Source organism: Stenella coeruleoalba, assembly GCF_951394435.1.
Source record: "Stenella coeruleoalba genome assembly, chromosome: 3".
In the NCBI taxonomy this organism is placed as follows: Eukaryota; Metazoa; Chordata; class Mammalia; order Artiodactyla; family Delphinidae; genus Stenella; species Stenella coeruleoalba.
In genome coordinates, this window is record NC_137148.1 from 147255489 (window position 1) to 147271353 (window position 15865).

Sequence of the window (15865 nt, forward strand, 5' to 3'; positions counted from 1 at the left end):
TACTATAGCAAGAATTTTATTATCCATTTTTAATCTTCTACCAGACTGAAGCCCCTTTGGAATAAGAATGGCACATTTCGGCCCTGGATTCTCATTCTTTCATCATTTGTACAACACTTACTGAGATGTTAGTATATTCCAGGTACTGACTGTGCCAGGCATGGGGATGAAAAGACTGACAGGAAGCATAATGCTTTCAAAGGATGCAACTGCAATACACAGGCACACAGTAACTGGAATTGGATATACTCTAATCATATGTTTATTTGGTTAAATGATCCACACATTAACCTTGGAAGGAAGTCCTCAGTTACTTTCCTTTTACAAACAAGGAAACAAGAGTTTAACTTGCCTGAGGCCACAAAACTAGTAACTGGATGATTTGGAAATCACACCCAGTTCTTCCTGACTCTGGCCCATGCTTTTTCTACTAAAATATGCAGTGTCTACAAAGAAAGTATAGCCCTAGCTATTGCGGCAGTGAACACATAAAAAGATCAGTAACAACTCCAGATAAAATATCAGTGCCAAATGAGTGATTAAAAACTGTAAGCGCTGCAGGACTAAAGGGATCTTAAACAGCGCGACAGCCTGAGACCAGTGGGCAAAGTTTAAAGAGGAAGTGGGTCACGCCCAGAGCACTAGAAGACCTAACCTTTGGTAATGGATGTCAAGGATTTTCAGGATCAAAAGATACACTAAGAATAACCAAAGTATAAATTCCTGATCCTTGAATTTAGGGGACAATAGGGACTACAATTGGCTATACCTGAGAGTTCAGGATCTAGTTCAAAAGACATGTCTGAGTAGCTAATTATCTGAGTAGCTAAAAGTTTAATTAGTTGCTTTAGTGAAGAAAGGAGCTAAATCTCATCTTTATTCACAATAAGCACTTAATTACTGGTTCTGCTGACATCTAACAAACCATGTTTCCTCTTATTTTGAAGGCAACATGCTTCTGTATGCTCTGAAATGTTAAAATTTACGAATGTTATGCCAGGTACCACGCTTCCATAACACTATGCTATGTGTTTTATATAGTTTACAGTTAATTTAATCATCACAATTCTGAAGCCAAAATTATTGTCCTCATTTTACAGAAAAAGAAATGGAGGATTGGAGACACTGATACATGTATACTTAAACAGGAAACTGTTTCCTCATTTGTGGCCTCAGTACTTAGCACAGGAGCCTGGAAATATAAGCCCTGCCCTCAAAGAGTTCCCATACATAGCCTTGAGAGAGGCCAGGATCACATATTTCCAACATCCAGGGGATGCAAAGAGGTACCATGGAGGTGCCATGAGCGAGAAACAGCTCATCTGTCCATCTGCTACCAAATCAGAGCTTCTTAGCCAGCATCGTCATCTCTACTGAGTTTGTAAAATGTCAGACATAAAACCACATTTCAAAAACAAAAAACCAAACAACAAAACAAAAACAAAAATTTACCCCACTGTGGCTACCGCTACCAAGGTAGACAACAGATATGTCTGTGAGCAACTTTTTAAAAAGGGATTCAGAATATAAAGAATTTCTTAAATTGAACTCAATGCTTGGAATCATTTAGAGAAATAATGTATTTTTAGAGTGACTGAGCCACGTCAGCATGCTAAGCATACCAGGAAAATGCTGACTTAGGAGGCAGACCTACTGGTAACAAGTCTTATTCATGGCCAGTGACTCCTGGCAATGGTCACCAACGTTCAGGCTACACCCTGGGGGCCCAGATGGTTGCTGCTAAATGTGACTCCACATAAACCCAAAGTATTACAAAGACGAATACATAACCTGTCTTATCAATATATATGGTGTTATTTTCAAAATTCGTATCGTCGTTCTTAGTTTTAAAACATACACAATTGCTTTAAAATATTATTGAATCAGTAAGCAGCTTTGCTACTCTGTATAATATTTCAATGAATAGAAAAAGCACATTTATTTATTATCACATGGGAGCTTGAAAAAACTTTTTTTAACTTTCGTATGGGAATCCCCATACCAAAAAGAATTTCCTACATGCTCTCCCACTACTCTAAAATGTTTTTGAGAACCAAGAGACTTGGCTATAATCTATTACTGTACCTAAAGCCCTGAGGACACAGCAGAGAGAAACTGGGTAAGGCAACACGATCAGCCTGTGATACACCCATCCCCTAAGACGTCTGGACAGAGAACACTACCCAACATAAAAGGCCAAGCCATACCCTCTATCTCCAACCCTCAAACAAGAGCCAGAGGCCAGGACCTCTCAAAAGCTCTGCTAGATAACAGGCTTTCATTCTAAGTCAAGTAGAAGTTAGGAAATGGCTTAGCTTCTCAACACTTAGAACGAGCCTATTTTCTAAAATACATTTCTGAATTTTAAAAGAAGAAGGCTTACCAAATCATTTTTCATGGGTCATTTTAGGAAGTTCCCATCTAGGGCTGTTTTAAAAATTATTAGGTTCCTGAATCCCAAAACAAGTACAGTTTGTTTCAAAATGCCAGGAAAGGGACACTAAATGAGACCAGGGAGCTGACTACTTTGTTACACACCAACCCGGTGTAATTCCTAAGACTTTACTCTTCTCAATTCTCAAGGCCACCCACAAAAGAAAGCAACACTTCCTGCTGACTGTGCCTGCCCAAAATACTACCTACCACCATATTTGACGACCTCAACTGGCTTATATAAGCCAGGACTTTTTCAGAAAAACTAGACCTTTAAAAATGGAAGGCAGCCCATTGTAGTAGAAAATACCTAGGTCAATTAGCAGCTTTAGCAAATGACTTGGACTGTTTGAATTGCAGTCTCCTCCTCTGTAAAAGATAATATATACGTTCTCAAATCTGTTGGAAGGATCAAATGAGATTACGTACATACAGTGCTTATCACAGTGCCTACAAACGGTAGCAGTGACGCTCTTTCTCATTTGTGGAGAACACTGACCAAAAGGAGTAGGCTGTGACCAAAAAAAATCTCACCAAATTGCCGGGAACTGTTGTCTCAGTCTAGGCTGATCTTCAATGCTGATAGCCCTGAGCCCTCCCCAACCATTCCCAGGAAGGGGCTCAGCCTGCAAATGCAATTCAACAATCATCTTAACTTCAGCAGTAGGAATACAGGGCATACACAGGTGCACCTCTTTAATGATGCAGATACCTGCCATTTCACTTAGACATCATGTGGTGTGGCTACTGTAGAGGAATATTTCATGTTTTTGAGAACTTGTAAAATCCCCTTACCCTGTGCAAATTTTCAAAATACTGGGAAAGTAGCCATGATACACAGAGTATACAGCAGCATTTAAATTGGCAATAGAGTGAAAACAGATGTCTGAGTATGAAGGAATAACATTATTTTTAGAAGCCTAAACACAACTGGGTGGGTGGGCAAATTTCAGCATTTTCTGGTTAGGACAATGTTAATATCAAGTTTGCAAACCACAAAAAAGCTCCCCACTTTCCCTGAATAAAATGTGGTTTATTATAAGGTGCGATACAACACACCATCGTTTTACTAGTGGTCTGTTCCAAGGAGAGTGCTTCAAAGGCTTTAATCCAGTGCATAAAAAAAGGAAAAAGGCATATTATATGAAAGAGTTTGCCACTAATCTGAGATGGCAAAAGAGAAAAATCCAAGTTCAGGACATCAGAACTCTGACTGCTTGAGTCTATTATAACAACTCCCACCTCTCTGTTGAGGGACATCTGACGGCATGGTAGGGCGAAAAGAGCATGGACTTTGGACTAAGAGTCTCAGTTTTGACAATTTGAGGACTAAATTAAATTACTGTGGCAAAGTACCTAACAGTAGTCTCATCATTAATAATAATGAGGATGAGGATGATAATAACAATTAAGACTCTAGATAGCAAAGGAAATATGGCTGCTTCTTTTAGGACTGTGCCTCAGGTTTTCCAGGAATTCCTTCTCAATTCAGAGGCACTCTAAACTCTCTCCCTCCCACCCTACCCCCTCTTCTCTCTCCCCCTGTGTGTGTATGCGTGTGTGTATGGCAAGAGCACCCATGAGAGATGAACCTTTGCAGAGAACTAAGAATTCTTATTCTCTTCAGACTTCATTCCTCACATTCTCATTTCCTGAATAATAGGGGTTGGCCATACTAAGCCAGGTTCCCTACTTCTTAAAAATTAGCCAATTTCTGTTGGGTCAATGTGGAAGGGCAAGGTCATCTGCTTGTCAGAGCCAAATATGGGAATGGATAGATGACAGGAGCCAGCACATGAACTGGAGCTGTCAGGGTAGAGCAAGAAGGATAGAAAGCAAAAGGTGCTGTGAACTGGCAACCCTGCAAAGCATATGAGAAAAAAACACAAGAGACTCCAAGGCTGTGTATGGGCAACCAGGGAGGGGGACAAAAACATCCACTTGATGTTCAGGGTGTCATTTATCTTTTGGCAATAGGCTTAAAACCCTCTAAAGCACTAACTTTGCCATAACTGGACTAAAACAAGGCCAACTAATCTTATCTTAACTCATATGCTTTTTTCAACTAAGAGTTTGCAAGCAATTGGACAAAGATGAGAAGATCACCTTGAAAAGTCTGTAGGCATTTAACAACATACCTCTTTCTCCTTCTCTTCTGGAATTTTCTACTTCGAAAATGACAAACAACAACACTAAGCCTAGAGCTGGCCAGACCTCAGTTAAAATCCCTTGTCTTCTACTTAACTATGTAGGAAGTTCTAAAATTTCCCTTAGTCTCAGTTTCCCCTCCTTACAGATGAGGATGACAGGTAGCTTGCTGTAAGAATTAAATGCAATTAATAATCTATGTAAGTCACACGACATGGTTCATGAGTATACTGCGAGGGCTCAAAAGAGGGTACTTGTAATTATTATAGTCTGCTTGTGAGGGTTTTGTACCAGGCACATGGGTAACAGCCAAGCCTGTGAGTCTCTCATTTGTTTGACCCACGAATCACTGACACAACTCTCTGCTTTGTGTGTCTACCCAGGACAGAATAAAACACACTCACAAAACAGAGGTAACGAACTCTATTTTGATGAAGTACCATTGATCTATAGCACACAAAAAGTTGCATTAAGTGCAGAAGAATGTAAGGATGATCACAGACTCAACTACTGACTGGTTGTATGATCACCGGCAAGCTATTTAACCTGCGTGAGCCTCAGGTTCCTCAATTTTAAATATGGACAGGGCCTAACTTTCAAGTATTGTCCAGAGTGTTAAATGAGAAAATGCATTATAAAATGCTGAAAGTATCTAGGACAAGTAAACACTCTATACGTGGTACATTATTTTTATTATTATTACTATGAGTGAAAGTACCAAAGTATAAAACATCATCCCTTAAACTAAGAGATCTAGCCCACAAAAATCTGGAGGAGACTCTTGTGGCCAACCAGTGGGTTTTCCTAAACCACACTTTAAGAACCACTGGGTAGACCACCATGATATAGAGGTTTTGTGTCAAAAAGGGTTTTCCTCCATAGCTCTATTTTCCCTCACATCTGCCTCCTTCTAACTTTAAAATATTATTTCAGCCTGAGTAAATGGTTATGTTAGGTGGTGTCACATACTGTCATGCCACAGAAAACCGAGTTCATACTGTCGATTATAACACTACTAATGGGAATTAAATAATATATGTCACCAAATCTTCAACCTGATCAAAGTTCTTCCAGAGTTCCTATTTATTAATGATTGACCTCAGACATCATCCTTCTTATAATAAAGGACTTGCTGAAATTATTCAAGGAAATGTGGAGATACTTTATAAAGAATAGTTGGGAGGAAAAAAGTAACAAGTAATATAGTTTCTAAGATCTGTGCATAAGCAGTGTCTTAGTAAAACTACATGGGGTAAAAGACAATCCCTCTAACCTGAAACACACATACACCAACCTAAGGTTCAAGTTAACACTATGTTTCAGCTACTAAAACTGTAGGAGCAATTTATTCTAAGTTTTGAACTGCCAAGGGATCAATTAATTCCTAAACTTTAGGATTTGTATGGCAGAAGTTTTAAATCATTTAACCTACCCTAAAAGGTTACTTATAGCTCATTTTAGGGAACAGAATATTCAAGACAATGGCTTGCATTTGAAATAATGATATTCCAGTCATATTCAGATTTACTGTTAACAAAGCGATTCCATTAGTTCACATCTGCCTTAAAAAGAAGGCAGCGGGGAGGGGACTCCAAGAAAAGCACATGTTTCTCCATTAATGAATTTTGGCACAATAACTTTTATGTCTATCACCTGGGGGTGAGGATTACTTCATGTTTGGGAAACTGAGTATAACTTTATGGGTGATACAGCATTGCCTAGCAAAGGCTGAACTTTTTTGCCAAGGAGGAAATCAGTGAAGTAACCAAGACCTGCCAAGAACACATGTGAAAGAGTTAATCAGAAATGCCTGTGCATGTCTTTCTTGGTTCAAGGAAAAGGGCTAAATAATAAAACTGAACTAATTAGAACACATGAACAATATCAAACATCTCCAATGTTTCTCATCAAGTTCACAGAGTTTTACTGGTCTGGGGAAGTTACACTCAACTCCAAAATGGTCCACGAGCATAATTTGCTCTATAAAAGCCACTTAACTATTGCTTAGAATCATATTTGAGTCCTTTTAATGAAAAAGTATGGGAAATTTACAGAGGAAACTGAGACTGTGCCTTCTCTAGTTCTCTAGAGATGGCTCAAAAAATGTAAAACCATGCTTACCTGAAAAATTGGGCCTTGGATTTCGGAAATTTCATCAAATTAAAACAAAAGGTTAATTTTGGATTAAGGTTTTAATTAACTGGTAGTCTTGCAGAAGCATTTCATGTTTTAGAAAAGTTAGATTAGTTTTTACAAAAAGGCACTATCTACTCTGAAGGACAGCTGCAGATTACACATTGTGACATATATGCTCTAAGACTTCAACTTAAAAAAAAAACAGTTCTATGATTTTAGAACTAGACAACTAAGAACACTAAGACAACAAAAAAGTTGAGAACAAGACACAAACAGCCCATAAAACAGATAAATCATAAAATTACCTCTATATCCTGGATAATCTTTGGGTATAATGACCTATAAAATGAATTGGGAGGGCCATCTGTTGGTCTGTTTTTAAACAGGTACTGATCCCTGGCAAAAAAACACAAGCAGATGTTACATTTTTGCACATAAAAGGGTGAATTTTATTTAAACATGGTGCTTACAAAGATGTATCTTTCAAGTCTTTTGACTTGCATTGAGCTTTAACAGTTCCAAAGCAGGATTTCTGACAATTAAATGTACATGTTAGGCACAACTTTACTTCAGCTTACAGTTCTTTAGCATGGTCCTAACCTTTTATTTTCTGAATACCCAACACAATAATCTAGCCTTTCATTCTACAGTTCGATAAAAAGTGTTAATGTAGCTTTGTGAAAAAGCTAACTGAGTACATGAACAAACTTTTTCCCATAAAGAGAGCACAGCCCTAACCATCACTCACACAGCCACCTATCTGTCCTAGCTGTGGCACTCTCTTTCTCTGTGCTGTCAGGGTACTGACATGTACAGAGCTATAAAGCTGTATTTCAGACAACAGGTTGTCTCTGAAAAATCCTGCCTGCTGTACCTTCCATCTTCAACCAGGATCAATATCTAATAGCAAAACGGCATTATTTGCCTTTCTCATATTTTCCTTTTTCTTATCTATCTTTTGGTAATGGTGTCATCACCTAAGGAAAATGTGAAAGGAAAAGCATAAACACATAGCCTTGAAAAGCCAAGTTGCTCAAACTGTACATCTCCCCCCCCAACTCTTGACTACTCATCTTTTCCCACTTGTTTAAAATAGGCCAACACATTTGGCAAGTATAATTGCATTTTTTAGTAATCAAACTGACCCTAGGTCAAATAAACTTTTTTCAAGGGAACAACCAACCTAAATACTTACCACCCTCTTCTTTCTGAAAGTCCCTTCCATAGAGGGTCAGTGCGCACCATTCGTTCAATCAACTTCTTCCAAAGCATTCCTTCGGAGATGACTCGCTGCCATTCCTTACATACCAGCTCTGCTGCACACAGAGACCTGGCATCCAGGTAGGAAAGAATGTTTTCTGCTATGTGATCTAAACCTTGCTCTACAAAATAGAAAAGGCAATGAAGGAATAGGAAGGGAGATGGAAACGTACCAGTTACCATTTCCTTAAAGATAAGAGGAATAAAGAAATCCTGAACCAGGAAACATACCTGAGTAATATCAAAAGTTCTTCAGATATACAAGTGCATGAGTACATAGACATAGACACTTGTTCTTGGTTCTGATTTTTTAAGATAAAACAATTGATGGCACCAGTTCCTGTCTGTAAAAGCCAACCCTGGACAGTTCTGTACTTGTCAGACATTATAATAAATGATTTCTTTTACATAACTCTATGGGGTAACGACACCCCAAATTTTACAGATGAGGCAGAAAGAGGTAAAAGGATTCAAGGTTTTACAATTATAGGGTAGTGAAGCCAAGACTGGACTCTGATCTCTTGCTCCAAAGTCTGCATTCTTTCCCCTCTGATTTCTCGTAACAAATCATCCTATTGATACATGACCTATGTGAATCCCTTGGGGCTAAGGAGACAAAAAGGTGAGAAACACTGACTTATCTGAAAAGTTTATGGAAAGTTAAACGACAATCCAAGAGTTAAGTCAGGTGCACTAAGATGTATTTTTGTCAATCATTTCTCCATCTCCTTATGGAGGTAAAATCCTCAAAACCATGAACCACATGCCTAAAAATTCTAGAACCTTAAGTCGTTTATCCTACACAATGCAAGTATCCTCTCCAAGACAACCAAGATTCAGCCTTCGCCTGACATTCACGAAGGTAAGAAGATCACTATGGTCACTGCTGTTGCCACCTGTACACTCCCATCCTGTGGTTTTGGGCATGTCCTCTGCAGCTACAAGAAATAAAGCTCATCCCCAGGCCTCCTCTGTGTTGGGGTGGGAAAACTAAACACACAGTCGGAAAATTCCAATTTCAAGTCTGGGTTCCCCACCTAGAACTTCTATGACATGAAACAAATACTTAAACGATACTGAAACATCCCTGCCCCTGGGTTTTTTACCAAATAACATGGTAATGGCCAGTAACAACTGTCCTTTCTCACACTACTTGTATGAATCAAAAAAGTTCTACAGGAAGATTTTAAAGACAACAAAGTACCATTTGGGGTTAATACTTGTTCTCTTTTTCAAGATAAATAGAAGGAGTATAGTCATACTAACTTGGCAGGGTATAGGTAAATCGTTAAACTTTCAGAACCTCAATTTCCTCATCTGTATAAAACAGGGATAATAATCTCTGCCTTATTTTGAAAATATCACAATGAGATGCTGCATAAAAAATGCTTTACAAACTAAGGTTTTTTCCAACTCTAAGAATGACTATTTACACTGTTGATTATGGTTTACAGGCCCTTCATATACTAGTTCTACTCTATAGTAGGTCTAATACCCAAGTTATGATCTGATAATGAAGACTAACTACACTGGACCACTATCTTTTCTTGCACGTTATTATATTAAGAGTTAAGGCCATCAAAGATTATACTGCCTTCATCTAACAGTCATATCACAGTAGACTCCTAAGATGGTAGTAAGTTGAATTAAAATCTTAGGCCCTTCTCCCCAAAACATCTATTAAAACAATTCCCCTTAATTTCTGTATTTGTATGGGTAGTTTAGAAGGGGAGGGCAGCTCACACGGAAGTCTACAGTTATCCTCTCTATAATTCACCTTCAAATCTTTATCTGACCCTTCCATGTCAGTCTCTACAATTCTGATTCTGTCACACAGAAAAGTGGATATTCCACACCAGATCTTCATGGTGGGCAAATGCAGTAACTCTTTACCCCAAGTTGCTGGCAAACATGTTAAATGGGTCAGAACCAAGGACAGCACCCGTGATTCTATATTTCCCTTCAAGCTATCATACACCCATTCATTAAATACTCACAAGGTACCAACACTGAGCCACCAGTTCTAAATCATCTGGATTTTATACTACTATTATCCAGCCCATATCTCTCTATTCAGTCCTCAAGGATATTTGGAGAAACTCGGCCCCATGAAGACACTGCCATCTTTATTTATATCATGTTTCCGACTTGCTAGTCTCATAACTTTATCCAGAAAGGAAATCAAGTGACTTTGGTACGGTTACTCTCCACGTTCCCTTGCTGGTGCTTACTACATAAAGTTGGTATTGCAATTTTCTGTTTACAAGTTGGCACTACCTGCTTTGTGTCACTTTTAAACATATATAACCCACGTTCATTATAGAAAAACTATAAAATGCATATAAGCAAATACCTTTAAATCCCTAAACCCCACCTCTCAGAGATAATAGCTTTTAACATTCTGTATACTATACCTTTCTAGGATTACACAACCCTACACAGTCTTTTCAACAGCTAATTAACTTTTGATAATCCATTTGAGAATTAGGCTAGAATGGAACATCAAATTCAATAGCCAATAGCTCTTATATACACCTTCTCCAGTTCTCCCGTTCTTAAGACCAGGAAATCTGCTCATCAATCATCTCTGGGTTCTATCATGCAGGACTACCAAACACAGTTGTACAAGCTGTATGTTCACAACTGTACAAGCTATATGTGCACAACTGTACCCAGTAGCTCTACCTACTGGTTTCCAATTACTTCTCAATGTTCCACAATTCTGAAAGTCACAGACTTAGGTTCTGTCACTATCCCGGCACACAACATTTTTAGGTCTACTTGTTATAGGAGCTGTGTTAAAGACAGCTTCATATCTTTCTTGGACTACAATTTTTCTGTCCTTTCTGGTTTTAAAACCATTCTTCTTAGTGGGGAAAGAAAAAAGGATAAGTTAAATGAGGAGTGAAAATATGCTGTTTCTTTCTATTACCACTACACCATCTATTCCAAGTACACTGTCCCTTCATTCTTCGTGTTCTTGCTCCAAACAGTTGATTATTTTATTTGTTTTTAACTCTCCCAAATTCCTTAACCATTTTGGACAATTTCACAATATTTGGGGCTTGGCCTTCTTGATACCATTCTCAAAGGTTCAGGCTACCTTTTTGTGTATCTCCATGCCCCTTTCTTCCATCTTCTGTCCAAGTGTATTTAAAATCAGGGAAATTCATGGAAAATCACATGGGATTCTACTTGTGCCTATCCACTGACAGGATTAGCAAATTATTAATCAGAACTTTAAATTTCAGAATCTCTCTACCGTCTTTAATCATATTTTCTTTTACAGTCTCTGGCCATGGCCTAATAAACTTAGCTCTTCTCTGAATTCTTCTAATTCTGGGGTACTTTATCTGACTATCTTCTAGTTTCTACACTTAATATGAGAACACAGTCACTTTCCAAGGTTTATGTTAATTCTAATCACTAACCAAATCCTCCTAATTGGTTACAAACACACCCCTAACCAACTCCCCTCTCAAATCCTCTGCTGAGAGAGGAAATGAACAGACAAGAACACATTATATAGCTGTCTTTTCAGGCCTCAATGGCTGCCACATCCCCATGGTCTATATATGAACTGGGAAAGCTGCATCCAAACCCTCCACCTGGCTGGGTAGTCTATGCGCTGGTTCTCAGAAGCCTGTGTGGTTATATCACTTAGGGTTACTAATCTGAGAAGCAACAGCAGCAGAAACAGCTTCCTAAATATTCTCCTGATCCACTGAATCAGAACCTCTAGATGGTGGGGCCCAGAAATCTACATTCTTAAGAATTACTACCAGATAATTCTGACATGCTGGGAACTACTGCTTCATAGCAATAATATCCCTTTTAGTCCTCATTGATTTCCTGCCACCTCAATATCTCACACCACTGGGCTATCAATGAGATTCTGCAGAAAGAAGCTCATTATTAGACACATACTTCCTACTCTTTCAAATGCCACTGGTCCAATTCAGCAACATCTCATTGAAATCTATGAGATTTGATTTATTTCCTTTTGGTAATACGTTAAATTCACTTCATCCTTCTAGGGGGCAGCATGTTTTAGTTTCTCGGAAAATGCACTGGCTATAGAGCCATATAATCTGGGTTGAAGCAAATCAGTTTTCCTTTTTGGATCTCAGTCTGCCATAAAATAGGAATGATATTAAATGCCGAAGAAGGATCATCTCGTATAATCTGCATGATAAAACCCTCTGAGATAGGCTATAAATAGCCTCATTTTATAGAGAAGGAACTTCTTAACCTTGTTGGAAAGGTTCATAAGAGGAGGTTATTCAGGAGCCAGATACAGAGCAGGTACTCGATAAATGTCAGTCTCTCTTCTTCCCTCTTCCAGAAATCGCTTTACCTGATATCACTGGTCAAGGAAGCTAAGCAGTATTCCCCTTCCTTGTTACTTTCTGCAGAGAAAATATGACACACCTCCCCTAGCAAATCGCTAATTCCTCACTAATAGCTTGGAGTAAGTCTCATACCCCTTAAATATTTAAAGAAGAATAGGAATCACACAACCTCTATTTTGGGCACCTTGGAGTAACTAGCCCCAGGAGCCATGTAGACCTTGTAACTTTCTGGTTTCAAGACTGTTCAGAACAAAGAGGTTACTGAATAAGGTGGTCCATTTGCCTGAGCTAGAAAGTGCTCTGAGGTGTTAAAGCTAAGCATTTTCTTAAGTATCAATGTCTGGCTCTCATTTACTCTATGGTGCTGAGACGCCCCCATCTCCTGCCACCCCCCCTTCCCAAGGCAATAAGAGGACACATTATGGCCTCAGAAAATGAGTCCAGAATACTGCACACATAGTGCTGAAGAAGTGCTGCTGTTGCTAATTATAGGCACCAGATGAAGGTCTGGAAATTTTTCAATAATAAATTAAAACAATTAAAAGGCAGAATTTTCAAAGCTCAATATGTAAATAACATTGTACCAAAATGAAACTCAAATGTGTAATGTCAGTTCAATGCCCTTGACTATAGCCAGTTTTAAGACAGCTGCTTAGATCATACAATTACAGAAACTTTTATTATTTTAGAAACACATTTCAAAGAGCAGCTGCAAAGAAATTTCCTTCCCCACCCACCCCTGCTGTCCCTTCCCCCTCCCTAGTCACAGATCTAGTTGTAAAATCTGAAGTTAGAAACTTTCTTTCCTGAGAGCAAAAGTCTGTCAGTGGATGCCTTTAACTTGGAATATACTGACCTAAGGATTCAGACACAAATGCTCAGGTCACAAAGTCCAACATTTTGTTATGCCAACAAAGTGGCACACACACCTACCTAAATGATGTCAGGATGAATCAATTCGGAAATCAGTGGGTGAATAATTAAAACTTCCTGGCAATAAATCGTACTGCAGGTGCTTCCTGCCTCTCTGGACTTTTTTTTTTTTTTTTAACTGACATCCTCAGAATACCCACCAGATGCTAGGCATATTATATACAATGTCTTTAATCTTCACAATATCCTATAAAGTATTATTATCATTCCCACACAGATAAGGAAACTGAGGATCCAAAAAGTGAGCTCACGTAACCATTAGGGGCAGGGGCTGGGATTCAAATGGAGGGGCTCTCAAATCCAACACCCATCATCTTTCCACTCTGTCATGCTGGATCTCTGGTCCTGCATCCAGCCTAAAGCCTACACTCTGGTTCTTCCACATCTCCCAAGACCTCTGATCTAATCTCTGTCACATTCACAGTCCATAATGGTTTATCATCCTTACTTGAGGATGAGACAAAAGAATAAACCATGGCCAGGAAGGTAAGTGTTTTTAAAATTCTTAATTGCTTAGACACCTCACCAAACAGATCACCAATGCTTATCGTCCTTCTTGAAGTACAATCTGTCTCTACTTCAAATGGTATAAATTTTCCCTTTAACAACAGTTCTTACAAACCACAAACTTAGCCTGCAGAAATTGACATTGCAGACTAAACATTTACCATGATTTTTAGAAAAGCATATCATAATTATCACTTTTTCCACTGAACCAAAAGGAGCCAGAGACCACAAACATTTTCCATTTTCCCTATACTGACAGGTACGATATTCACAGTAAGCATTAAAAAGTCAAAACTACAGACCATTTTTATAGAATTAATGGTTTTCACAATCAAAAGAAGTCTTAAGTAGACTGTCAATTTCAACAAAGTAAAAATTCAAACTAAGGATCATCTACAGTAAAAGTTAAACACCAAACCAGGATAATGATTAGTAAGTTGTTCCACACATTATTAAATCTAAGTATGAACAAACACATGGACCTGTTTCTCCCCTAATGCTCTTAAGGCAAGATCTGTGCTAAGGAACTAATGCCAGATTTAATCCAAGTCTACTAGACACTAACTAACACAATCAACTTGGCCAGCTTGTCCCCAGCTATTAGATTCATATGTATGATATATACTGACATATGTATATATGTTCAGATCAAATCCTGTTAAAACAAATAGCATTTTAACAAAAATATTTCCATGTCCCAGCCAATGGTCCGTTCATTTCATGTAATACTCGATACCACAAAATTCCACTTTAACAGAGATATGGACAATGCCTTAAAATTCGCTGTAATGAAAACTGAATTGTATGCAATTATACTAACCATATTTATATACATAACACATGTTCATCTGTTCTGTCTCTTCTCCAATTCTGTACACTCCCCAAGAGAAGGGGCTGCCTCTGAACTATACTCTGCAAATCAAGAGAACTACAACAGTGCCACCTCGTGGATATTCTGTAAATACAAGTTGAATTCCCTGGTGCTCTAAAATGTTTGAGAGGCAAATTATAGGGAAAAAATAAAAATAAACCAAAACAACAGAAAGCAAACAGAATGGATTTGCCTCAAAAAATGGGAGCATAGCTTCATTTATTTAAAAGCACTTAAGAGGAACAAGTATAACTGTCAACTTTAAAAACTACCCTGTCTCTTCTTGGTGTGAAATGTAGCATGAGTCAGTAGAAAGTCTTGGATGAGGGGGGTTCTGAGTTCTGGGCTGCACATACAGAGGAGCTGCAGCACATGTGCACTCATCTTACTCAAATTCACCTACAATTCTCTCTCTCATGCAATTAGAAGCATAGCTCTTCTCTCCCACTCTCTCTCTTATAATTAAAAGTAAATGTTACTGAATTGGGGTGTAAACCATGTACACTTGAGGCCAGTTTAAGGCACTGTCCAGAGTAATCTTAACTGGAAGTGATTTCAGCTTTTGTACTAGCTTTTGCACCAACCCCCACCATCACCTGCAAAATCACAATAACCAAGATGTATGATCTTAGGCATTTCACCCAATTCTCTGATCCCTGGCTTCATAATCTACCCAATGAGGAACAGCACTAGCTGACGGCTAAGATCCCCTTCAGCAATTAAATACTATGATTCTAGAAAAAGAGGGTTCATGTTTTGCTTTTCTAGAAATACTAATTCAAGAAATGAGGAAAATAATGCTACATTTCAGCATAAAAAGAACAGTAGGGGCAAAATTTTCTAAGCTAACTCTCAAATATCCCTAAAACACTCCCTTTGTAGAAAGTAAACTTATAAGTTCTAGAAGAGGGATTAGGAATCAGAGGCTGGCATGTCACTTTGCAGCCCTAGGTTTCAGGCCTGAGGCATGAACCCAGGTCCTGTCTACTGTGGAAATACTTAAGACTATGGAGTTGTGATGCACTGTAAATCACAGACAGGCTAAGAGAGAAGCTGCTCTTTGAGGAGCCATCCAGAAGCTCTGAAAAAAGGGTAGGGCTGGTGGCAATGCTACTGGTTTATCCCTGGCTATTTCTAAGGCATACCCTGGCACAGCAGCTGTAACCTCCAGGTTACCCTGACCACGTTAGAGGAGAATGTTCTGGCCAACAGTCTCACATTCGCT

At 38.6% G+C, this 15865-nt stretch overlaps 1 protein-coding gene across 7 annotated transcripts in view; it reads right to left on the bottom strand.

Annotated features, from left to right (window-relative positions):
- The window catches only part of FBXW11 (F-box and WD repeat domain containing 11), a 133233-nt gene that overhangs the window by 24758 nt on the left and 92610 nt on the right, over positions 1-15865 (bottom strand). For all 7 annotated transcript variants that reach the window (XM_079917015.1, XM_079917013.1, XM_079917011.1 and 4 more), the window contains 2 exons: positions 7913-8099; positions 7023-7113 (listed from right to left, as the gene is read on the bottom strand). In XM_079917015.1, coding sequence (XP_079773141.1) covers positions 7023-7113; positions 7913-8099 — 278 coding nt within the window. The remainder of the gene's footprint in view (positions 1-7022; positions 7114-7912; positions 8100-15865) is intronic.